A 26,822-nucleotide genomic window follows, 5' to 3' on the forward strand; every position below is an offset into this window, starting at 1 on the left:
TGCCAGCGTGGATTCCCCCACTCTCAGGCCACCATCACCCCATGCAAGATTTCTTCCTTGAGGGAACAACCAGGGACGAGGAGGAAGACGGTATTAATAAAAAGAGGAATTACAGAATTAGCAATAAAGTTTATAGTGGGGAAACTACCCCGAACATGTCCTGCTGCCCTCACATAAAATATAAATACGCATTAAAAAACACTACTCAGGGAGGGGAAAGAAGTGTGAACAGCAAAAATATGTACATGTGTTTTAAATAATTTTTTTTAATTGTTGAGGCAGTAATACTTGGTTCATGGAACTGCAATATACAGAGAGGTGAAATAAATAGCTTATATATATATAATATATATAATATAGCTGGTTTTAAAATATTCCCTTATCATTGGTGTACTAGGTCATCTTGTAGTCACTTGAATGTATTTAGCAGCATTCTCCAGAACTGAGCATAATGCAGGATCACAGAGCCGTGACACCTTATGTCGTCAGAAAGGTTACAGAAGATCGATGCGTCGAGAACTCCACGGAAACTCAACCACTGCGGCACACACCATCTTGTCTTGGGCCGGCGTGCAGCAGACAATAAATAGATTACTGCAAAACCGGCACTTTTCGGGGCAGGGTCTCAGTAACTTTGGGAAAGAACTTTGGTTTTCTTTGGTTTTATTTATTTATTTTTAATAATTACTTTTGTGGTTTGTTTTTTTTTTTTTTTCCCTCTGGGGATATGCTTGAAAAGTTGTCCTTTCCAAAAAAGCGAAATAAGCACCTGTGTGTCATCAACAACAAGAAGTCAATTTAAATAGAGCAGTTCATTTTGTTTTTCAAGTCACAATAAATCCCTAACAGCTTTTCCCCAGCGTTTGCCATCTAGTCTTTTATTAATTTTTTTTATTTTTATTTTTTTTTTAAACACAATGTACAAAAATAGAGCTTCTTCCTTATTTTTAATGTAAAAATATTCCTCTGGTGCAGTTTTTTTTTTTTTTTTTTTGTGGTTTATTATTGTGACACTGGTTTTGTCGATTTTTAACTGGGGTTGGTGGGTCGTATTCTCTTAGTCCTCTTGGTGACTGTTGTGTACTTGAAAGGTTTCTGTATCTCCACTTGCCCCTTTGGGTACCTCTTCATAAAATGTACATCTTGCTGGTTTTCCCGGGTCTTGGGCCCTTTCCGTGGCCTCCCTTTTTTGGTGAATCCAACATACCAGCCTGAATATTTTGCTGACATCAGTGCTGTGTAGTTGTTTTCTAGGACTTTTTCAATGAAGACACACTCCTTGCTGGTGCCATCAGGCTGAAAAAGGAAAAAAAAAAAGGAAAGGTTCATTATCCAAAGGCAAGCTCAGTGACCAGAACTCTATTTGGCATAAATAAAATCATCAAATCTGGACCTTGTTTTTGGTTCAAACGTTAAAAGGAGCCGTAACAAACGTCAGCTGAAATAGAAATTAATTTAAAAAAAAGCACGAAAGCATGAGGTCATAATTTCATTTTTTTTAAACACTCCTATCCAAGGAGAGATTTTTCAAAGATAACAGTGAAGTTTACCCAGTCCACCTCCTTCAACTGCTTTAGACATTTCGCTTTGCCTTTTCCGTTAGGAAAGGAGGATGAATTGAACTCATGCCAGGGAAACATCACACTTAATCACAAACACTAAAAAAACCAGCATCTCATAGGGGCCAAACAACAGCGTTGCCACTTTGACCGCTCACTGGCGGTACATTTTCCGAAATACCTTGCGGGCTTGCATCCATAACTACCCAAATCCCACTGACATCATGACAAGCCTTAGCCTAAGCCTTCCCAGTGCTTTGGAAACTCTCCCCCACAGCATCCCGGGCGCGACACCAAAACGGCACGTGGAGCTCCGGGATGAGCCAGAGGGGTGCCGCGGGCGTCGAGGTCCCCGACCCCACTCCGGTCCCTGAATCCAGTTATTTCGCTACTGAATCCAGTATATTTCGTTATAATTGCGGTTATTTTGGAGCCGCGTCGCACACCCCAGGCTTGGCTCCAACTCGCATCCCTGAGCGGCATCAGCAGCGGAACGGGCCGCTGCCGTGCTGGAGCGGCTCCCTGGACGGGCCGGCATCCTGGTGCGACCGCAGCCGGAGGACTATGGGGCGGCAGTGTCCTCAGCCACCGGGCCCACCGCCAGAGCGGGCGACGGAAGGGCCCGATCTCACACCCCAGCTCTGTCACATTTGGTTTTCCTTTGGAAGAGTGTTTCGTTTCTGGCGGCGGAGGGGACGCGGTCCTTCCCCTTTCCCCACCTTTCAATCTCAGCCTAGAAGCAGCCGCCCAAGGGAGCTGCAGCATCACACAACGGCATCTTTAAGAGGTTCGGCACAGAGGAAATTCTTCGCGCCTGTAATCTTCTGCCAAGAAAATATGTTTTGTCCTTTAACTGCCGAGTCACTGGCGCTGCGCCTGGCACGCCACCCGCCGCCGCGCACACCGGCACTTCGTTCCATGCATCAGAAGGTATAAGGAAGTAGATACCGGCTCACTTCAGCCCTGGATGTCATCTCCGCTCTGGGCGTTTTGTGGATTCCGGACAGGGATGAGCATCATACCCGACGTAATCTAAATGCTCAGCAAAGCCAGAGGAAGGATTGCCACCATGGTATTAGCCCGACCCAACCCCCTGCTGAAGTCAAACACCTCCTAAAACAGTTCCTGCATAATCACCGCAGAGTTCGATGCCGTTTGTGGGAAGGGGCGGGGGACAGGAGGGAAGGCCCCCAGGCCGAGCTGGCTCAGGCTTCCCCACACCTCTGATCCCCCAATAACCACGTAGGAGCTACAAACGGAGCTGCGAGATGGGAACCATCAGGCACGACAAGCCAAGCTGGAGTCATGCAGGCAACGTCAGGGAGAAGCTTCGGCACTGCCAGCCTCCAGGACCAGCCATCCCTCCCTGGCCTAATACCTTCAGCAGAGCGTCAATTCAATCGGTGCAACAATACATGAAGTTTACCCTAAAATCATTAACGCACCAACCTGCTTGAAGGGTTTCGTTCCCACGGGTCAGTCCCCTTGAGAGTGCCGGGAGATCACGGAAGCTTCTGCATCAAACGTGCTCATCCAGCGTCCATGCTCCCTATACGTGGCCTCTATACAGGGCAAGCCAGCTCTGCCGCAGGGCCAGCAGTCTCCGTACCGGGCTAGGCACAAAGGTCCTGATTTTGTCATCTATAGTTGGAAGCTCACAAACACTTTAATGAATGGCAGAACTGGGCAAAGCTCAGTGGTTCCAGTTCCTGGGGGGGTCGTCGTTCTCCAAGCCCTGGGTTTGATCAAAGCCACATGAGTGGGGAAGGGGGAAATCAGTCGACACCATGGGGTTCCACCAGGTTTCAATGGGAAGCCATAAAACCAGCCCCAGGTTTCTCAGGGCTCAGCCCAATACAAACCCTTCCCCAGTGAATGGAGAATTTTTAAACAATACCATGGCTGAGTTTCAAATCCACCCAAACCCAGGTGCTGAGGAACCGACCGGATCCGTACCGCAGGGGGAGCAGGTAATTGGAAGGGCCATTTCCCCCACGCTCGAGGAAAGGTCCTGGATTTGAGCCCTGACCTTGTTGCTAGGAGAATTAAGGCATTTTCATGCAATTTGGGAGGCTTCCGCTTGTATTGCAATGTCAGTTTCTCATGGAAAACGAAGACTGGAATGAAAAGAAAACGTGTGTGTAGGAGGGGGAAATTATTCTATTAATAACAAAAAAGTATTTACTTATACCTTCAAATTTGCCAACAGAGCCTAAGACGGAGACAGGAGGTGGAGGAATAACAAGGTGCAACTTCAGGCCAACCTCAGGGCTAATTTGAAGTAAACAAGGTGCATGAGATAAAATAACTTCGTTCTGGAAGAGGAAGAGCTAAATGATTTGATAACGTGAAATTACAGCAACATTTACAAGCACCTCGAGATAAATCAGGATAAGGAGCTCACTTCCCCAAACAGAGCATTCCTATACGTGCTAAGACACGTCAGAGACAGACAAATGATTTTCTAATACTTACAAGACGATTTTACGGCATCTGTTACAATCCCCAATAGAATAAATCACTCACACATGTTACCTACACCACGGAGAGCTGGACCCATGGTAATCTGTTAGGGGAAAAAGCCATTTATAAGGGTTTTCAATAATTTTTACGTGTCACCTTGTTTTCACCAGGTGCCCATCGCTTAAGGCCTAATCACATCCCTATTTAAACGACAGCGTAACACTCACTGGGTCTGTCACCCATGCCCTCACTCCTCCAAAGAGAGGAGGACGGGAGAGAAAAGGGAGACGGCTTTGGCCAAGCATCGCTCCCCGCTCCGGCCGCCCTGCCCCAGGAGCTCCCAGTGCCAACACTTGGTGCCGATACGGGGCTGCACCCTCTGCTGCCGGCATCAGTCGGGAGGTGCTGCCAAGCCGCATTTCAGACGTGCTCAGCTGTCAGGATGCACCTTGCAGAGCGCTCGCCCTTCCAAACGTGGAGGTTCAAGTTTTGAACGGATTCTTTAAAATAAAGAAGAGTCCTGGAAAGCCTCGGAGCTGTGGAAGAACTGCCCGGCCTGGTGCCACGGCACTGCCAGGTGACGAGGGAGGACCAGCACGCAGCCCCGCATCCCCATCAGCCCCGCGGCGCAGGGCGGCTGCAAGGGCTCTGCGGCACCGGGCGTCCCGCACGTACTTGGGGGATGAGCTGCTCCCGCGTTTTGCTCACCGCTGGTCCCACAGGCAACGCCTCCAGCCAAGCTCCCTGCGCGGGGCAGGGCGAGGGCCGTCGCAGAGGCACGACTCCGCGCCTGCGAAAGGCACTGGCTCTCTTCAACTCAGCACCTCCTTGTACCTGTGACGAGCCACCCCCGAATCACCGATTTTGCTCCTGCGAGCTGCTGCCCGGCCATGCGACGAGGCCCGGCCGCCGCAGAGCTGACAACTTGCACCCCGGTTCTTTGCATAGAACTAATTCGGATTCAGAGCGTTTCTTTGTTTAAACACACCCCTAACAGCAGTGGGAAGATGCAGGAGCTGTTAGCCAGACTTTTGATAGCCCCGGAGACAGCGAGCCGCTGCCCGGTGACAAGGCGGTGGACCCGAGCGGTCCCGGTCCCTTCACCATGCAGGGCTGGAGCGGCAGCAGCCGCCTGCAGCGCCCGCTCCGGAAGGAGGGGGTGCGAGCGCGGGACTGTCCGTACACCATGGGCTGGCTCTGCGCGGCGCGCAGCCGGAGGCAGCGGAGCTGCAGGAGCCGTGCTGGGGCCGGGGGCTCGCCCAGCACCCCGAGCTTGCCAAGCAGCGGCGCCGGGTTGTTTGCGCAGAGCATTTGGCGACGGGCTCTCCAGTATTAAATGCGAAACACGCTGAACTGACACTAAAGCAGAATGAAGTGCCAAAGCATTTGCTGCTTCTACAATTACACTCCGGAGCGCTTTGGAGCTCCCGCTCTCCTTTTTATGACCCAACTTGGTCTTATTGTAGTTTGGCTTTCTCGTTTTAAGTTCTCCAAATGGAAAGGATCAAAGGGCTCTTTGTTGTCGTAGCAGGAGCGCTCCTCCGCGCCAGGCACCGCTGCCACGAACGGCTTGCTGCTCCGGGGGAGCTCGCCGCAGCCTCTGTGCCACCAGCCGGAGCCAAGGCATCAGCAGGTGCAGCCGCCTTCTCCCTGTTAGCCGGCCACACGAAGCCACTCGAGCAGCCTTCGCTGGGAAAAGGGAGGCCAGGGCAGGTTTTCTCATTCACGCTTCACAAGTCTGGCTCGATAGGCACCGACAAATCCAAACTTCACTCGGCTTTTACAGCAACGATAAGCTCGCGCAAGCGGCTCGGGTGACAGCACGGTGCGGGGAGAGATGCCTGCGAGACTGAAAGGTTTCTCTGTCTGCAAAGATCGGGGCACAAAGGAAGCCCTCCGAGCGATGCTGCGTTAAGCTGTTCTTAGCTAAGCTTATGCCAAAACGCTTCCCCCCTCCCTCAAGCGATGCTGCAGTTAGAAGCTCTCTGGGTAAGGCGACGCGCTGGTGATGTGCTGCAAATAACAAAACCCACGAAACCACAGGAAACACCTCTGTGACGGCCCAGGAACGCCGGCTTGGCACAGGGTGCAGCGAGACGCAACCTTTCCAGTGAGACAGGGATGCCTCTCCTAATGATCACCTCTCTGCAAGTTCAGCCCCCTCCAGGCTCAAAGCCAGGTTGTGGAGACAGGAGCTCCCCACACCAGCGGGATCGCTTCCCTCTGCAATGCAAGCAAGCCCTCGCTTCCTAAAAATCCTGGAGCAGGGAAAGCTGCCGCTCAGGCAAAAGGTTTCCAAGAGGTGTACGCACCTAGGTTTTTTGCACCCTGAAAATGGACCCTTGCTGCATCCCTCCCTCCCCCTCCGCAGACAGACGGACGGACAGACAGAGGGGGCTCCCGAGCAGAGGTACCCCATGGTGCTGGACCTCACGCCACCCCCAGGGGCGAGGCACCCGCCGAGCTCAGCAATTATTTCAAAGCCTTGCTGAAAATTTCCCTCCAAGGGTGGCAAACTGTTAGATTCGCACACCGCATCACACGGAAGAAATCCTGCCCCGTGCTTCCTAAATTTCGGCGCAGTGGCGGCGCGGAAGGCTGAGGGTTTTCAGGAGACGTGTGGCTCAGCAGTCCCAGGAAGCCACTCCTGAAGCATCCCCAGCTGCAGACCAAGGGCTGGCCCCCCCAGCGTCACTGATACCCCCAGAGCTCTTTACACAGCACGTCCCTAGTGACAGGATTTTCCCGAAGCATCTTACTTCTCCGTCGTTTTGCATAAGCCTAGCTCAAAGTCAGGGCTCAGGCTCCCTCCGCCTGGCTTGGAAAATCCCCAGTGGAAGACGGGAAGGCAGGAGCTACGTTAATGTTGCAGCTTTTAGCACTGCCACCTCTCCCTCTTCGCACGTACACCTTTCTAAAGGTAGGCCAGAAAGTGCGACAAAGCAGCGGGTAAGGCAGCTGCCAGCTCCAGCAGTGCTGCGAGAAATATTACCGCCCGCAGCATGGCAACTCTGAGTGCTCTGGTAAGCTGGGCCCAGCCACCCTCGTGCACTTTATAGGCATTATGAGGAACAGATCCATCACAAGCACCCTGGCGTTCAGCATCCTGGATTTATGGCAAGGCACCCGCACCGCAAGAGAGACCTCTTGACCCAAATGCACATTCTTGCTCCTAGAAAATCAGGGAAGCTGCATCTGTAACTGCCAAGAGTTACTCAGCTTCATGTGCGTTTCCTCCAGCTCTCTGGCCTCTGAACCCCCACAATCCTCCGAGGAAAATACTTAGGAGTCATGATGGGCAGTTCAATAAAAGCGTCTGCCAGCGCAGCGGAGAGGTTAATTATGTATACAGGACATCTAAGTGCATTCGTGAAGCAGGGGAAGTAATACAAAACCCACACGGAGGAGGTTCTCCGAAGAGAGGGTACATCTCCCATCTGCGCCAGGGGAGGTTTAGGTTGGATATTAGGAAAAATTTCTTCACCAAAGGGGTTGTCAAGCACTGGAACAGGCTGCCCAGGGAAGTGGTGGAGTAACCATCCCTGGAGGTATTTAAAAGACATGTAGATGTGGCGCTTAGGGACGTGGTTTAGTGGTGGACTTGGCAGTGCTAGGTCAGCACTTGGACTTGATGACTTTAAAGCTCTTCTCCAACCTAAACGATTCTATGATTCCATTCAGAGGCCCAGTTTCAAAGTAGTGTTGCTCGTTTTTGCACCCACCTGCCTGTACGCACTAGGGGTACAACCCTCTCGCCCGAGAGCACGCGAAGACAGGCACGGTCTTGCATGCGTGGGATGGGACCTACAGGCTTCGCCAAGCCCCCGTCCCTATTTGTGCCGGATGCAGCACAAGCTGTAAGAGCCAAAGAAGGAAGAGAAGGGTTTGAGGTTTTTCTTTCCTTCTACCTTTCGTTCAAAAATTCCACTTTTCTAACTAATATCTGTTCAGTAATCCTCACACTGCCCTGGAAGAGCATTTTGTCACAGGATGCATAAGAGGATACAGAGATGAAAGGAGTGTCTGTTGGGATGAACCAAGCAAGGCTGGGGCTACGCCAGGACATGCCTCCTAACCTGCTCCTTCCGTCCCAGGCACGTTTATTGCCAATGGGATGGCACATATCCGTAATTAGAGCAAACTAGGTTGGCTTCATCTGGGAAGATGTACATTTGGTTAGTAGAAATTCCTAACTGCATCTCAGAGCGCTACGTGCCCTTGCTATTAATGATGAGAAACGTCAATTGCTTTTTAAATGAAACTTAAGAAACCAATAGAAAATTTGGAAAAATGTACTGTAAGTCAGAACTGTGGGTTTCCTACAATAGGAAGGTATCGCTTCCGGAGATCTGAAGCCACAGGCAGGTTTCAGATGTGACAACTGAGCAGATCTAAGACATCTATCATTACCTGCACCTGCCCGATCCGGTTGCACATACGCTTCTAGCCGCTGGGTAAGAGCTGAGAAGGCATTTTTACCCATCCGTACAAAGCACAATGTTGTTGGTTAAATGCAGTGACGGGGTTTGCTGTATTTCCTTTTAGAGCAGTCATTTTCAGCCTCTACCGAGACTCACCAGCTAGTCCTCCTGAACTTGCTATAAAAGCCAACTAAGATCAGCAGCATATTTTGTGTAGGCTTAAATTCATTATATAGGGACCTATGACATGATAGGAAATTTTAAAGAAAAATAAAATGTTTAAAACATCAGGTCTAGACGATGAGTGGAGCAAGAACACGGGACTATAACGGTTGCTGACCCCATAGCAGGTCTAGTAAATCCCAGATTTATACACATTAAAGAAACATACACACTGACTTTTTAAGTTCTCATTTCCAACGAGTGCAATCTCGTTCAGCTGACATTCTGGTAGCGACACCAGTTTCCCTCTGGCAAGTTTAATTCAGTGGAATTTAGGACGAAGAAAGGTCATTGACTGTCTGCAGGATGGCATTAGTTCTCTTCATGTCAAATTATATTACTAGGAAAAAAGAGAAATCCGTGAGCAAATCAAGGGCCATCCAGAAAAAATGATCATCAAGAATTGTTCCGGCCTGTGAATGACAAACTTCCTTCTGTATACAACAAGTGCAAGGCTTTTGAGACTTGTCTTCCTTTAGAAAAACATACTATCTTTAAGTACCCAAAACGCAACGTAAGAAAATGTCAAGAACAAAAATGTATTTAAGCAAGATCTACTTTATTTTGACCTTAAATGTTTTGTAATGGCCGTATCAAATGGACTATCTTTTGCTGCCGTTGGAGCATAGGCTTTTTTCTCCACTTCATAATTAGCCTCCGTTCTCACTTCACCTCCAAAAATGAATTGAGAGTCAAGTGGAAACAGCCCTTGAAGAGCAGGATCCATCTGAATGTGCATCTCAGCTGCATCCAGTTGAGGAAGACAGGGCTGCATTGCTTTGATGCTTGCTGCAAGTTAAATACATCAGTGTATTTATTTGCAAAGTAAAGTTTAGAAGAAACATCACCCTCATCTTAGAGATGCTCAAAACCAACTAAAATTGCACTTGGGAGATAAGATGCTCTGAGGAAAGCAATTACATTCAACTTGATACGAGTGTCAGCACAGGACGCATACAGCACACCCTCTCTACCCAAACAGGGGGAGGCATCACCAGGGCTCAGGGACCCCCTCTCAATAATGTTAATTAACATTTAACCTTAGGGAACGGAAATATTCCAACATGCCACACAGCTGTGGCCACCAAGAAACATGGGGGACAGGATGTTAGCAGCTTTATGGTGACACTTGCTCCTTGAACAGAGAAAGGATTAAATTAAATTGTCATGTAGCTTTCAAGAAGGTAGCATTTTTTTCCCTAGAAGGGGATATACAGCTTCTAGCCACGGGGTAAGAAAAAGCTTTAGAGGTCAAGCTTGGTCTGCGATGTGAACTTTGACTTTGCAAAACTCCAATTTAAGAGAGAGAAATGGTGCTTTTTAAGAATTTCCAATTGAAGTTTGCTAAAGAGGAATCACAAGAAATCCATAAACCTGTTAAACAGCACTCTGGTGACCAGAGACACAGCGAGAGATAAAGCCCAACGCCCACACCCTCAGCTGAGCAACTGTGACTCCCTGACATAAAACCAGTATCATGAAGAAATTCATTTTTTAAAACAAAGGGACTTTTTGCTTTATTTTAGAGCAGACACTTAAAGCATTGTGGCTGTGCTGAGAAGCTTACGTTGACTGGAGATATTCACATACGATGTGACTACAAGGACCTCTTGACCACCTGGCCTGGCCCGCGAAATGATGTGTTAAGCACTAGTCCCGTCTCGGATGTTCCCGCTACCATCCGAGGAAGGCCTGCGCACAGGATTCGCAGCTCCTGCCACGCACAGCTCCCCTACCCACAGTTTCGTTAAAGCAAAACCTCCTGTCCTTGCTCAGCCTGAGAGGATCAGCATCCATCCGGGGCGCTTAGAAGACTGCAAGAACTCATAGTAGCACAGAAGGACTTAGCATAGATCCTAAATATCCCCATTATTGTTCTAAGATGTTAGACTTAGCATAGATCTTAAATATCCCCGTTATTGTTCTAAGATGTTAGACTCAGCGGAGATCTTAAATATCCCCATTATTGTTCTAAGATGTTAGGTGATGTCCAACGAACGCTGTGAATATTCCGCCTGGCAAATCCAAGCCCAGCAGCACAGTGTGGGCTTAAATGTGCTTAACGATGTGCTCCATTTATGAAATCCGTGACCGAAATCCATCAGACCATGCTGGTAAAGTCTACACACAGCACTAACAACTGATCGGCAAAGGGGAGACGTCGGTTAATCTCCTGCGTGGTGGCACGAGCCCCCTCCTCATGCGGTGCCATGAATACCACAGTCTTCTGGCTCAGACAGCCTTCAGGGCTTTGGCATCCAAGCTTACACGCACCCCCCCACCACCCCCCGAGGCCATGATCTGTTAAGAACCGATGCGGTTTCTAACCATTCGTGAAATAAAGGGGTCTTCTCCATATAAGCACATTTCTTCCATCTCCCCAGCCTCTCGCGCACCACGTGAGCTCGCGCACCGCCAGCGTTCCCAAGCTATCCCCACTCCCTCTGCAAACTCTCCCATCTCCCCTTCCCAAGCCTTGAGGCCATTCAGTGTTTATCTGTAGGCACGAAACTGCTCTCCCTCTTCTGGACACAAGGAGCTTCAAAACGATCTCTACTCTCCCTGCAGCACCGAGATCGGCCGCCTGCTATCCCACACCACCGCAAAACATCTGAACTTCTTCCGCAACATTCATTACCCGCATTCACGTCATTTTTCCCTCTCCTCCCCACCTCCAGAGAAGCTTCTGTGCAAAATACTGCTGTAAACAAATCGCCACAAATACAGAACCAGGACAAGGCCCATTGCTCATAGCAAATATTAACGTTGCAACGGTCCAGCGAGCTCGCGCAAACTCCCACGACTTTGAAGGAACCACTGCGGCATCGCAGCCTACCCACTTTTGTGCCAAGGCAGCCTCCGTGCAATAAACACTGGAAAGTAGTTGCACTGGGCTCAACCACAAATGGCTTCTCAGGGATCATGGCACGGTTGTGCCATCCCGAGCGAGGACTCCTGGAAAAGCCGGCGAACACTCCGCGTCTCGACGGCTGCCTCTGCTCAAGGACAGCTGTTCTCTTCGCCAGGGATGCAAACCCAACGCAACCATACCCATCTCAGCCTGTGACACCCCATCCCGGGGCTACCTACGACGGAGGGCAGAGCCACCACAGCCCCTTCGGGAAGGTGTACGACAGGGTCTGGCCAGCCCTTAGCACATCACGCCTCCCGAGAAATAACATGACAAATTATTATGTCCACATACCCCGAGACCGCATGATAACAACATCCCTACCATAACATCTCGCAACCCCTCCTTGGGGAATTCTTCTGACATTTCCAGCACTGCAGAGTGCTGGAATTGCGTGAAATTGTGAAAAAGATTGGAAACTGCAACAAATGAAGCAGATGGTACAAATTCCACCAGCATCCACAAAAGTTTGAATGCTTTTCAGGTAGCCCAGCAGTGGGAAAGGAGCAGTTTTGGGGGCTGAGAATGGAGGAGGGTGATTGCTGATTTCAGCTTCCACTTCTGCTTTTAATTTCACGAGAATCTCAGCTTCTACGTTTTCAGCACAATAATACAAAATTTTTTTACACTGGTTGCAGGAAAAAGCCGGATTAGGTGAACGCAGAAGATTCTAACAGCTCAACCGCAAGAAAATTGGTTTTGTCATCTCATTGTTTTTAAGCCCTTTGCAGTCCTGCAGGCCCTGATTCAATACTTTCGGACACTTGAGGCTGGTTTCGGATCAGGTCCCTGTTCAAAGTATGACAGGGTCCAAAGTTGTTTGGCTCCAGGTTCTGCTGAAGGAGTTTATTTAGATGACTTAAACTAAAACAAACCCACAGGGGAGTGAAAGCCTGGGAACAGTTCACTTTAAAAAAGGACCAATCCCACCCCATAAGAAGAACCAGACTACAGTCCAAAATGAGATCTGAGCAAGATCCAGCAAAAGTCATGTCAAGTTTTGCTTTCACGCGAGATGCCAAGTCAGAATAGTTTATGGCTGAACATGTTACAAAGAGATCCGCAAAATGAACGCTATTAAAACCCGACACCCCACTAATTCTGGTCGTGTTTTTGTTGCAAATTCAGCATTCAGCCCCAGAAATTGTTAGGTTTTACAAGCCCCTTTCAAGCAACCCAAATACCGTGCAACTCCGGGAAAAATTCTGGATAAGCATCAAAACGCTGTGAAACTCAGAGTTCTGCCCCAAATCCAAGATGCAGTTAGGCGTGGTTTTAAATATACAAGCTGAGGAGTGCAAACACCTCATCTACTGCATCGAAGCTTCAAACTGCAAATCTCTGAGTGCCCCTCTGCCCTTGCCACCTCCTGACATCTTTGCAGCACGTTTGGCTGTTGGGACGGACCCTGGCGCAGGCAGGCACCGGGGAGTACTGGCGGCCAAACGCCTCGCAGGACTCGGGCACGCGAAGGGCATCAGGCTCGGAGCTCACCCCTGAGTCTCCTTCCCTCAGGCTAACACGCACCCCTGGCTTTACGGCAAGGCTGTGGTTTGCCACCACCGGTGTTTCAAAGGTAGCTCTTCAAGAAAGCTCAACTTCAGTCTTGGCCAAAGTCAAGTGCTGACAAAGCTGGTCCAGATACACTGATAAAGCTCTGGAGAACCCACCTGGTGTCTCCTACCCGGGTAAGTCCCTTTGTCCTACCAAGGGTGGCTCCCGTTGAACCACCTGGAGCTCCTGTAACACAACACGCTCCTTCTCCTACAAGGCCAGAGGTATTATAAAGGGCCAAGACCACATGCATGGGCCGTAGCGAGCGCCTTCACTCTTTGATGCCGTCATGAGTTTTTTTAGCCAACTTTCCTCACTAAACACACACATGCTTCAAGAAAACCCCTATTTTAAAGCTGTAATGTAAACAGCCCCAAATTATTACTATCCCCTAAAGGCTACTGCTGGCAGGCATCAGTGATAAAGCTCTGCCAGAGCAGTCTGGCATCTAGCAACAATTTGTTTGTTGTCCTGCAAAAATACAGAGAGCCTTGCCATATGGTATTAGCAACTTTCTGGTAACATTGAGAAATGTATTGGCTTGGAAAGCAGTTATCACACCAGAAAAAATCTTACGTCTCAGAGGCAGGTCGACGCCGTGAGTGGTATCAGCACCGCGGTGCTGGTCAAGGGTGGGGGAGAGGTGACGGTGGCCAGCAGAGCCGTGCCACCTCCAGCCTCCGGCACAGATGAACTGCCTGTGGCACAGCCAGGCTTCAGCTGGCAAGGCTTTTCTTCAGGAGCTGGACCGTGCTCAAGGGCACACACTCAGCACTGCTCGCCTGCGCTTCGCAAGCGCCGGGAGGGCTTCAGCGCTAGAGACCTGGCGTCAGCAAAGCCGTGCCCAGCAAGAACCCGAGTTACCTGTCATCGAGCAGAAGCAACGCCTCAGCCACCCCAAACAGCCAAGGGGCTCCTACCTTTCAGCCAACAGCTTTTTCCCACTGTTCACGTTAAGCACAGAGAAAGGAGAAATAGAACCGAACTCATTAAAATGCTTTTCCAGAAATAATGCTTATATATTATAATGATTTTCTGAGAGGGTGTGCATACCAGCTCACTGAAGATTTTTGAAAGAAAACCCAAACGGAGATGGTGCAAGCCAGCATGTGGATTTAGTGGGAAATCACTTATTTTATCGTATCGTGTGCTCTCAGGTTTAAGCTCCCAGAAGGCGCTGAACAGAGCTAATGAGCAGGGACTTCTCAGGATACAACTTTACTGCTCTGACTTTCTGTAGAGCTGGCAGGGATGATACCTGTGACAGACCCCATTCTGTCTGTCGCTTTTCTAACTCTGCCCCTATTTCTGGGGTGTTCTCCGTAGCCACATCCTACCTCAGGAGAAGGACTCACCCCCACACTGTGGTGCGGGCGTCTCCTGCAGGCTCGCAGTGCCGAGGTTACAGCCACATTTTGTGGAGCAGCATCGCACAGGAGCACAGCAGACAACTGACAGTCGCCACGCTGTCCCCACTCCACCTGCCCTCTGAGTCCCATCCCACCCTGAGGAGATGGCTTCAGCACCCACCGCCTGCTTCTGCTTCCTGGGAGAGCTCAAGGAGCGACTCAATGCACTGAGAGGTGGAGCTGTTCCCAAAACGTTCTCAACGGAGAACGACAGAGAGAAACCAACAGGGAACAATATTGCTGCTGGGTCTGGAAAAGACGTAATCCACCTAATGCCATGAAAGAACTTTAGTGGGATTGCTTGGAGCGTCTTCTGAAGAAATTTCTGGATCAAATTGAGGACGTGCTTAGCTCTTCCCCTATCCTTCTCAAATCTTCAGGATTCCCTCCAGTCATTACTTGCCTTCCCTGCTTCTACCCCTTGCTCTGCAAACTGATGTCTCCCTCGCTACGGTCTGCAATACGCAGCCTCCCCTTCCGCTTGGCAGCTTTGCAGGAAGCCAAAGTCCACTCTCCTCTGCCCTTGGGCTGCCCAGAAAAGCAGACCTCTCCCTTTATAGCTCGGGGTGCAAAACACTTCCCTTCCGGATACCTGCTATAACCTGAGCTGTAAGGTTGACGGTTGGATTTGATGATCTTAAAGGTCTTTTCCAACCCTAATGACTCTGTGATTCTGTAAGGAAATCATATATTAGAATTACTAATTCTAATAATTCTTAATTCTCTTAAGCAAGAGCAGTTAAGAGGTGGCCGAACTAATTAACAGGCACCTGCTCACACCCCTGCCTGCTCTTCCTTGCTCCAGAGACTTACAACACTTGGACTTGGACACCAAGTCCCCACCTTATTGACATCCTTATCTCAATGCAGGAGATAAGAGAAGCTGGGGCAGAGAGAAAAAACACAGGAGGACCCACCAGGAGAACCACAGTTAGAAACTCAGAGCTCCTCCAAAGAGACCGTTAGCTCCTCTTCTCCCCTAACATTGAATTATTGCAAATATTCAGCGTTCCTGTGTTCCAGGTGACCAGTCACACCATGCCTTGTCACAAGCCGGCAAGTCACATTGCGTCTCTCCTTGGGAGGAGAGCTGAACCTTCCGGAGTCCCTTTCTCCCCCATTTTTGTAAGAAGCCTGAGATAAACACACAGTAACAATAATTTTTAAAAAAGACAAAAAAGTTTTTCACAAAAGCACCTAGTATTCCTCTTCTGAGTTTTCATATAATATAACTCCACCATGAAGTTCAGTGGTCCATAGAAAACTTCAGCAAAATCAGAAAACTCAGGACCCACAATTTCCACACGTGTATACAGAGGCACCAAAAACCCACAGGCAAAAAAAAAAAAACAAACCCCATGGTCAGAAGGAAAAAAATAAAACAAAATCTTTCTCAGGCCTGCTTCAACATAACACCAAAAATCAACGAAGAAACGCAATCCAATTTGTTTTCCCCCGGTGCTGGTCACCTTTAACAGAAAAGTCACTCCCTGTACACCACCTGCCCTGTCTCCAGTTTTCATAAGCAGCACGTAGAGCGTCGGTGACCTCAGCAGTTGCATGCTGTGACAATAAATTAAATTAGAAGCCTGCCCGAAACACCTCCGAGCCCTTTGGACAACGCTGGCCGGGAACACGCATGCGGTAACAGCGGAGCGAGGGAGAAAATACACGGTTTGGGGCTCCTGAGAAAGCTTCATCGGATGGCCTCCGCTCAGAAACGCTGGTGTAGGTGCAATTTCTGATAAATAAATAAAAAGACGCAAAGGCTGCTCTTCTGTTAGTGGGTTAGTCTGTGGCCTGCAACACAACCGGCTCCGAGGTGGGGAGCAAGCCCCGGCTCCGGAGCTCCTGCGTGCACCACCAGCGCCAGCTGAGAACAACAAGAACCTGCTCCAGCCTGTAATAGCCTTTGTAGGTGATTATGGGAAACAAAAAGGCCTAAATTCAAAGCAGGTTTTCAGCTGGGGGGGATCCAAAGCTGCTGACTGAGGAGGAGAACAAAGCCAGATGGCATATGCTGGTACTGTCCGGGATTATGCAGCGTAAGGCAATAGGAAACGAGCAGAGAAAAAGACCCGGGTTGGTCCCATGGCTCCTCTCTTGCCAAATGAACATACCGGGGCGACCGTGAAACAATCAGTTTATGGGTTTCATTCCCCTCCACCCCCAGACTGCACTTAAATATTTGTATAAGCCCAGGCGTAACTTTTATCTAATGTTTTCCTTGGGGTTTACTAGCTGTTTAGAGCATTCAGGCTAAAAAGCATTCCCTCAAACTCTTGCCACAAAAAGAGCTGAAACTATGACACTAATTAAAACCACACTCTTTGGTATCAAGAAGACATGCTATTATTTTCTTTTTTTGCTCATGAGAAGCTGCTAATATGGGCAACGCGTCTGGAACATTTTCCTTCCAAACGCCACGCTCCGAACCCCCTCCTGCCCAGGTCGGGTGGTTTATGAACTTGTCAGCGGTCTGGGGCGGGAAGGCTCATATTTACAAGAATAGATTTATTTTTTTTTTTTTAGAACAAACCGTTTGCCAATTCAACGTTACGAAAAGCACATCAAGAACAAAACCAAAAGCTTTACGCTGCATGAAAGGTAACAAGCTGAAGAACTGTCCTTGCCCAACGGGCCAAATCAAGGGATGAATCTTGCCAAAATAGACCCCACGTTTTGCAAAACAGCCTCTGACTTTGCCGGGACGCTCCTGGACACTCAGCTCAGACCAGGAGAGGACGTGGGTCACGCTGTGTACCACCACTGATCCGCCCTGGGGTCAGGTCTATTACAGAAAAAGGTAAGATTTCATTCTCATTTTACCCGATCTAATTCGGACGCTTCTAAGGTCTCCATTCCTGCGGTATCAGCACCTCATAAACATTAACAAAACCATCCTTATAACATTTCAGGGCAAAAAAATGCTATTATCACATTTAAAGGATGGAAAATTAAGGCCAAAAATAAAAAAAATAATCAAGGGCTAGGTTTGGGTTCAGGGCAATATTCAAAAGCATCCACGTGCATCTTGAGAGGTCTAAGTCTGCTTAAAAACCAAATTTCCTCGTCCAAGATCAAGCAGCAGTGCCTGATTCGGAGCAGTAACTGCACCACAGAAGTGCAGGAAGGAGAGAGAACCGGCTGCTTTGGTCCAGTCCTCCCAGAGCACCAATTTCCAAGCCCCCACCGATATCAAGCAGCGTCCTGGGCGCTGCGCGCTTCGCCGGCGCGGCTCGGCAGCGGGTCAGGCAGGCTGCCACGGCTAGCGGCTGCCCGCAAACGAGCTGGGCTTACTCTCAACAGAAGCATCTGCGCTGCTCACCAGGAAAACAGAAGTGGCAGGAGGGATCCTCCGAGGAAGGCACTCGTCCCGCAAGCGTCGCTCTCGGGACCACAAAAGTAAATAATGTTTCGTCAGAGCAAGTTGGTTTCTGGTTTCTGTTTGGGAGCGTGGCTTTCGCTGTGTCGACTCAAAACAAAACTCAGCTTCCCTTTTTCACAGCCACAAAGATGCTGGGTTTTAATTCCTGATGGTGCAAGTGTGGGCAGTGGAGGAGGGGCCCCTTGAGGGCTGAGATATTTTATTTTATATTTATTTTTTTTGTGACGCTTCAGCTTTGCGCAAGCTCCTGCCTGGTTAGCAAGCTTCTAGGTTCGCCAACAACACAGAAGAGCTGCCTAAGTTACAAAAACAAGTTAATGCATAAAAAATATGACTTCAGCAAAGAAGTTAAGCTAGATGGGTGAACATGCTGTAATTTGTTGCATGCTTCCATTGTGCGGGGATCCAAAGTAATGAAATATTCCTGTAACGCTAGAACCGTGAGGCCCAGCCCCAGTACGACGTTCGGATTCCAGTACTGGCTCTGCCACACCATTCCCTGGCTCACCACTGAAAGGAGCCTTATGTTGCCTGCCTCCCCAGCACGGCGCTCCGCCTGCCCCTTTCCTCCGAATTTCACTCCAAAGATCAGGTAACGAACTTACTGCGGAGGTGGCCACAACACAGGGACACCGAAATGACACCTCGCGTCAACTTAACGCAACCGTAAAGCGCAAACCCAGCCGCATCACCAGAGGATCCCAGGGCTGGCTGCAAAGCTCGGTTTTACGGATGTCGGGGAGGGCTCGGAGGGGCACAGGCTGCCTCGCAAACGCCACAGCCCCTCCGTCCTGCTTTTCATTTGAGGCTGACAGGCGAAGCTCGAACACATCGTTACAGCCTTGAGGAGGCTGCTAAAGGTAACACTCATGTTACAAATGAATTAATAGGAAACACTTACCTTCCCAACTAGCTTGCCTTTCCTGTTCATGCAAAGGTAGAAGTCGGTCTCCTTCCCTTTGATCCGGACTTGACTGCCAAAAGTGTCTGTTTCCACTAGAAGCTGGGCTTGTAAAGGAAGAAGAAAAAAAAAGCATTTACCAATGTGGTCCCATTAAGTCCGAGCACACAAAGCTCATCAACACGTTGTCCCATTACCTCTACTCGAGCCACCCCACGCTGGGACAATCTGCAAGGGTACAACCCAAGGAACCCCCCAGAGGCTGAGCTCCAGGCTTGGTCACAAGTGCAGCTCTGACACCTCTCCACCGACGCGGATGCACCAGGTTTGATGCCGGTTTAGCACACACTATGCATATGCACGTGTGTGTGTTCCACCACTCCACACCAACCCCACCACCACAGCAGCACTATAAAAGCTAGGGGCTCTCCTTCACGCTGCAGGAAGGTTCTCAGAGGGTAAGAACAGGGATTTTATTCTCATGAAAATTAAAAGATTAGCACAACAAGAATGAAAATCCTTTCCCCACAGCCAGCAGCCCTCAAACACTTGACAGAAGCGGTCCAGCCACACGCTCGTGGTGCGAAACATCGCAGTGATGTCCTGAAGATGACCTCAACAGCTAGCCGGGGAGAGGTATGGTGCTGCTCATTCTCTCTGATGAACAGCCACCCTGCAGACGTCCCGTGTGTCTAGCTATGTTCCCAGGAGGTCACTGCTTGCTTTCTGGCAGTCCAGGTCCGTGACTCCTGCTCCAGCTGGGAGAAATACAGCCATAGTGCCTCGCACGTTTATTGAGGCCGGAGCTGGTTTGCAGCATTGCCAGGAGCCGTGGTGGAGGACAGATTTCTGCTGCATCTTCATAAACCATAAACCACCTGCCCTGACACAATGGCGTTTGCAGAAGCGTCCGAGCTGCCACCCAGATGTGTAGTGTGCCATCACCACCTCGAAAACCTAGACCCGTCCAAATTCAGTGTCTTATTCCGACTCTGATCTAAACACGAATTCCAGTCATGCTCAAGGTTTGGATTCCAGGAATTTCCCTGGAGAGGCAGGAATAGGCAGACTGGACATTTTGGTTCAGATCCATCTCCGATACGGAGGGGTAGAAAGGAGACATGGTCGAAACACAATGCAAAAATGTGTAAGTGTCAGCAAGTGCAAATCCACGGTCCTGCTCTGGAAATACTCACGCTTATAAGACCCGAGCCTGACTGTAGAAACACGGCTTTTGCCAAACTCTGGAGAATGTTTGATCTGTGCTGCAAAAAGTCACATTCTTTTTGGCATTCATATTTCAAACTTTAAAACCCTCTAAGAGCAAATATGTTCGCTGTAAGGATTTACCATGGGGATAGAAATAGGAGTTTGTTTCATTTAAACACATTAATATTTTTCCCACTTGTAAAGTCAGCTTTTGGCTTCTGCAGCCGTGCAAATATCACAAATCTTTAACTCACAAGGGCCCTAAACGGAGTTTTCCCTTTGCAGCTCAGTCCAATATGCAAGTTCAGGGTTTTCCAGTTACTAGCTGTTTACATTTATTTAGATATATTTGTGAAACCTGTTATCACAGGGGATAGTTAAAGAATAACTTCTTTCTGACAGCAAGTGGGATAATGCCTATATTATAGAAGAATATTACTTGTAATCACGCATAAATAAGGATATTTATCCAAGTCTTTCAGAAACGCATCACGTTTTTGGCTATCTGTGCTGGAGAGCAGCTTGCCAGCGACAGCCGGGTGCTGCAGGCTTTCCCTCCACACCTGCCAAGGTGGTATTGAAACACAGAATCCTAGAATCTTTGGGTTGGAAGGGACCTTTCAAGGCCATCTAGTCCAACCCCCCTGCCATGAGCAGGGACATCTTCAGCTAGATCAGGTTGCTCAGAGCCCCGTCCAGCCTGATCTGGGATGTTTCCAGGGATGGGGCATCTCCCACCTCTCTGGGCAACCTGGGCCAGGGTTTCACCACCCTCATGGTGAAAAACTCCTTCCTTATATCTAGCTGAAATCTCCCCTCGTTTAGCTTAAAACTGTTACCCCTTGTCCTGTCACTACAGGCCCTGCTAAAAAGTCTGTCCCCATCTTTCTTCTAAGCCCTCTTTAAGTCCTGGCAGCTGCAGTAAGGTCTCCCCAGAGCATTCTCTGCTCCAGGCTGAACCCCCCAGCTCTCCCAGCCTGTCCTCCCAGCAGAGCTGTTCCAGCACTCGGAGCATTGCTGGGGCTTCCTCTGGCCCCACTCCAGCTGGTCCATGTTTCTCATGTGCCAAGGGCTCCAGAGCTGGATGCAGCACTGCAGGGGGGTCTCCCCAGAGCAGAGGGGCAGAACCCCCTCCCTCCCCCTGCTGGCCATGCGGCTTTGGATGCAGCCCAGGACACGGTTGGCCTTCTGGGCCATGCGGCTTTGGATGCAGCCCAGGACACGGTTGGCCTTCTGGGCTATGAGCGCACATTGCTGGCTCACATTCAGCTTTTCACCCACCAGTGCCCCCAAGTCCTTCTCGGCAGGGCTGCTCTCCATCCCTTCATCCCCCATCCTGTGCTGATACCGGGGGTTGCCCCGACCCAGGTGCAGGACCCTGCACTTGGCCTTGTTGAACCTCATGGTGTTCACGTGGGCCCATGCCTCGAGCTTGTCCAGGTCCCTCTGGACGGCATCTTGTCCTTCAGGCGTGCCAACCGCACCACTCAGCTCTTGGTGTCATCTGCAAACTTGCTGAGGGTGCCCTTGATCCCACTGTCTATGTCATCGATGAAGATATTGAAGAGTGCTGGTCCCAGTACAGACCCCTGAGGGACACCACTTGTCACCGATCTCCATCTGGACATTGAGCCATTGACCACTATCCTCTGGATGAGACCATCCAACCAATTCCTCATGCACCGAATAGTCCACCCATCAAATCCATATCTCTCCAATGTAGAGAGAAGGAAGTTATGGAGGACCGTGTCAAAGGCCTTACAGAAGTCCAGATAGATGACATCCGTAGCTCTTCCCTTGCCCACTGATGTGGTCACTCTGTCATAGAAGGCCACTAGGTTGGTCAGGCAGGACTTGCCCTTGGTGAAGCCATGCTGGCTGTCTCGAACATCATCCTGTCCTCCATGTGCCTTAGCAGAGCTTCTAGAAGGATCTGCTCCATGATCATCCCAGGCACAGAGGTGAGGCTGACGGGTCAGTAGTTCCCAGGGTCCTCCTTGCTACCTTTTTTAAAAATTGGTGCAATGTTTCCCTTTTATCCAGTCTCCAGAGACTTCACCTGACTGCCATGACTTTTCAAATATTGAAGCAGGGACTACCCACACACTTCAGTGAGGAAGGGCCACACAAACCAGAAATATTCCATCGTGGTAAGGCTATAAAGATGAGTAAAGCCAGGATGGGGGAGGATGGCACAGGGTCAAAGATGGGTCTTCAGGGGAAGATGAGCAACATGGTATATAACTTGGTGAATGCCCACTGCTTCAAGAAGTTCAGGGAGACTGCTCAGAGGCAACGCAACATTAACGAACCGGGGAACAGCCAGAGGTAGGACTACCTTTAACAAGGTGACAGTGAAAGGTCTTCCCCTCAAATGAACAAGGGCACTAGAGAGGACTAATGGTTAGCCTCAGATGGGGAGAGCAGCAGCCCACACACGATGGAAGGTTATGGAGCCAGCACAAGAGGCCCCAAAGATTGGCTCAAGAACCACGGCCAACACCCAGGGTGCCAAGGAGTTGCCCACAGACCTACAGTGTCGAACCCACCCAGGTGCACAAATGGACCCAGGGCCACCCATCAAAGTGGTCAAGTGAGGGCTCCACAAGCTTGCACACAGGCAAGAACAGGACACGGCACGTTTCCGTCCAAGCTGCAAAGCATCCCCCATCTGTTCCCGTCTCAGCGCTGCAACTAAAGCTGCTGAGAGTAACGCTGAATATCAGATATGGGTTCCGGCCTGCCAAAGTAGGAGCTCATGCTGATAAAGCACTCCAATGTGAGAGCCTCGATCCGCGGTCCCACCGGACAGTCGGCAACCCGCACCGCTCCGACGCAGGTACCCCCGGCAGCCCACGCTCAGATAGACAAACACGGGGCATGCCGGCTTGCCTTCCCCACCCCCTCTCTCTGCAGCCAGTATGAGTAATATCCAAGCTGATTTTAATTTGAAAAATATCACCTTAAAAAGATGCCGGTTCCCTGCTGTGAAAATTAAAACCATCTGGATGGAGTGATTTCAAATAATTAATCTAGGTCTCCTTTGACACCGCTACTAATTAAAATATGATACCTTCCTCCCCCTTTTTAAATAAAGAATTTAAATAAAGTTTAAAGATCTAATAAAATAATGTCATAATTTAGAACTAAATGGAAGTCACCTTTCCTGCAGGCTGCAAAGGTTATGCTGGTGCTGAGACCCCTCTCGGGCTAGTGCCACAGCACAGAACAAGCAGCAGCAGATAGGCAAGCACCCAGTGCGGCACTCACACCCGTAAAAACGCCGGCATACATACCCCAGCGCCCCAAGGAGGCTCGTGAGCCCCAGAGATCATCCTGCACCCAATGTCAAGGAGTGGGGAGCAGCGGGAAGGAGGTTCAGCAGATGCTGGCTGCTCCTTGCTGTGATCCTAGCTGCTGAAGTACAGCCTAAGGCCACCCATGGGTACCCACTTCTGCAAAATCCAAGTCTTAAGATGTTGGAAACACATTCTTATTTCTAGGGATCCTTGATCTCTTTTCCTACAAGAGAAATCAGTGCAGCTTTAGGGTTGGGTTCATAATCCAGTTGGCTTCCAGCCTAAGGCACTCATTTCAGTGGATTCTCCTTGTTAAAACAGGCATCTCCCTAAATTCTCTCAGAAGCCAAGACAGGGACCTTGGACAACACATCTAGTCAGCTAAAATCAGCTGGGATGAACCCAGCCCTGAACGCTGCAACAAGAGTTTCTGGGGGATGGAGGCTGGCCCAGCAGAAGGGGCTGCCGAGGTCTCACACCCCACTCACACGCAGCAGGGGAAGAGCTCAGCCACCACCAACAGCATTTAAATTAATGTAAACTGGACTTGGCTCACTGTCTTGTTTCTACGATGAAGATGTAATGGCCACAACAAAAGCACCAGGGAAAATCCAAGTGAATGTCCGTTGAGAGGTCAGGTAAAATAAGTCCCACCAAGCTGGAGCAGTGTCCCCATGGCAGTCTCTGCTGCTCAGGACACCTGCCTTCCAGCTCCATTAGTCCCTGGATACACCATAGAGAGATTACAATCTTTATTTTCAAAAGCCCTGCACTCTAGCCTTCAGATCAGGTATTATTGTTTAAATTCTTTGACAGCTAGATATTCTGATACATTTTCCAGGGGAAAAAAAAAAGAAAAAAAAAAAGAGTTAAAGAGAAAAGATGTCTTTAGAGGGTGAGATCTTCTGCTACATGCTTTTGCCTTATTGGCCCATTTAACCTAAACCTTCCTGAAAACTCCCACTGGAAGAGGCTGGAATTCCTCACATGTCTAGGTGAAAAGGATTACATATATACATTGAAAAGCTATCTTCCAGCTAAGAAAACATGAAGTCAGGGAGATATGTGAAGGTGGCAGAAAATATGCCAAATTATCTTTCAAATATTTCCTGGGAGTGGGAGGACAGGAGCCAGAAAAGCACAGGGAAAGAAAGGAGAAAGAGGGCACCTGGGAAGTGTGAGGTTTACAAGTACCTATCAGAAAAGCCTAAGCGCCAGCCAGTTTCAGATAAATAAAGAGATAAAGGAGAAAACACAAGGAAGGTGCAGAAGGACTGGATACTTTGAGTCTATCCACCATTGCCTCTTTTTTTTTTTTCTTTTTTTTCCCAGGTACAAATCCCGCAAAAGGAACTGCAGAGAAAAAGAAGCTACAGCCATTTACACTGCCCATGGGCATCTTGAACCAGGCCAGCTAAAACGGATTTCTGGGGAAAAGGTTCTCAGAGGGGACTGAGATTTTGTTGCTTTTGTTGCACTTTTTTTCTCATGCAGTTACAAAGGCAGCAAAACCATTCTTGGCACTTGAAACCTTTTCCAGTTAATGAAGAAGAGGTATGTGCAGATACGCTGAGGCTGGGACCACAGCATCTGTGATGGAGAGCAGCTCTCCAGTTTAGTAACCATTGCTTTGAACCAAGACAAAGTGCATTTCCATAGTTCCCTGCATATATTGCACCTGACAGGAGAGTAAATTTACTTTCTGGTAAGATGGAAGCTTCCAGCGTGAACCCCAGCATGGCCAGGGGTGCTTAAAATAGTAGAACCCTGTTCAAACACTGCCTACCCCCTTACCAAATCCACGTGAATCCTTTACAGGACCACAACGTAGGAGAGAATGACCCTGTCTCCACTCCACATGACGTAATGACGAGGGAATAACGCCAAAATTAGGTAAAGTCTGGAGGGTCTAATAAAGCCCACAGGCTACGAACAAGTATGAGGGAATCTAGGCTGCATCCTCGAGTTTTCTTTGCACAAAACCTGTATACTCCTCCAAACTGTGTCATTTTAAATAGTTATAACCCATACAACCCAAGTCCCTTCTCAATCATTCAGGTCCAAATCAGGAATAACCACGGAAATCAATAAGGCTGGTGCTCAGGAGGGCAGAGCTCTGACCCACATACCACTGCAATTAGCTCATCGAGTCTGTCTTGAGCGAGCATAGGATATGTATGTCAAATTATTAAAAGGGATGGTTGTGGGGAGGTGGAGTAAGAGCAGCTCCAAGACCCAGGCTCCAGGTATTTTCTTATTTAAGCCATCACTTTGCACGAGCAAGGAACTACCTGGTTTTAGAGCAGGGGGACTGCGCAGAGAGCAGCGTGCTCACCCTTAACCCAGCCTTTTACAACCGCTGTCTCTCTAAATGCAGTTTTCTTTCAAATTTCATTTAAACATCGTGTCTTTTACTCAGTCCTCTGATGCAGTTAGGGAAAAAGGCATGATTTGGGGGGCACAAGCCCTTCAGAGCACCAACACATTAATAGACCCCCAGTGCCAAGTCCCCCGTGGCGCTTCTCCATGCCTGATTTTGGGGCGGGAAGGGGAACAGGACCGAGAGCTCTGTGTGAACAAAGGAAAGACTCCAGAGACAACCTGCCACCCGCGTAACAGCCTTAGGAGCTCTCGGGAACCAGACAGGTTAAATATTTGCATGGGAGACATCAGAAGAAAATCTATCATGCAGCCAAGACCTCAAAGGCACTTACACTGCAGCAACCTGATCCTGCAATAGTTTCACACAAAGGACTTCACAGACATCGGAAGTCCCTTGAACGCTGATAAAGACCCCTGCATGGCTTCAGGGTCCCGCCTCTGCCACCGGCTGCATGGTCGGACACGCCGGGAGCACGGCTCTGGAGACGGAGGTGCGAGCTCCCCGCCTCCCCAGCCCTCCGCAGGGCTGTCTCCTCGCCCTGCCCACCCGCAACCGCCGCGAGGGCTCGATGCGATGGGGAAAAGCGGGGGATCGTCACATTTTTAACAGAGAAGGGGCTAAAGTCCCCCTTCTTGGTGCACTGCGGTACATCCTCCTCTGAGTCCCACCTCTGCACTGGTTGACAGGAGCTTCAGCCTCCGGGAGACGCCTTCAGGCACTCTCGTCTGCAGAGAACCACCCAATGCCGAAAAGGCATCCTGCCCCATTTCCAGAAGGCTGAGCTATCCCCTCGGCGCTCACTGGGCACGTGTACGTGACACGAGGCCAAGACGTGTGGAAATACCCGCGCTGGCGCCAACCACGCCAGCCTGAGTACCCAGCCCAAGGCAGAGGTGCGAGCATGACGCGCTGCTGCAGCAGTTAACCCCACGAGGTGCACAGACCAAGATATTTGGGCAATAAAAGATCGCTTGCCCGCTAGCGAAACCTCTGCTATTTAAGCCTGTCGCACCATGACAGTGGTCTTGCCTTTAGGGACGCCTACCCAAAAAATTCCACTAACAAAACATGCCCAGGGAACGATGCCGAGCCGCTGGTGTTCC

General features: G+C 49.6%; 1 protein-coding gene across 2 annotated transcripts in view; it reads right to left on the reverse strand.

The window, feature by feature from the left end:
• Positions 1 to 228: 228 nt before the first annotated feature.
• The window catches only part of FGF18 (fibroblast growth factor 18), a 73,976-nt gene continuing 47,382 nt past the window's right edge, over positions 229 to 26,822 (reverse strand). For both annotated transcript variants that reach the window (XM_082006213.1, XM_082006212.1), the window contains 2 exons: positions 18,829 to 18,935; positions 229 to 1,296 (listed from right to left, as the gene is read on the reverse strand). In XM_082006213.1, coding sequence (XP_081862339.1) covers positions 1,030 to 1,296; positions 18,829 to 18,935 — 374 coding nt within the window. In that variant the 3' untranslated portion in view covers positions 229 to 1,029. The remainder of the gene's footprint in view (positions 1,297 to 18,828; positions 18,936 to 26,822) is intronic.

The sequence above is a fragment of the Phaethon aethereus genome (assembly GCF_964289735.1).
Source record: "Phaethon aethereus genome assembly, chromosome: 14".
Lineage (NCBI taxonomy): Eukaryota > Metazoa > Chordata > Aves > Phaethontiformes > Phaethontidae > Phaethon > Phaethon aethereus.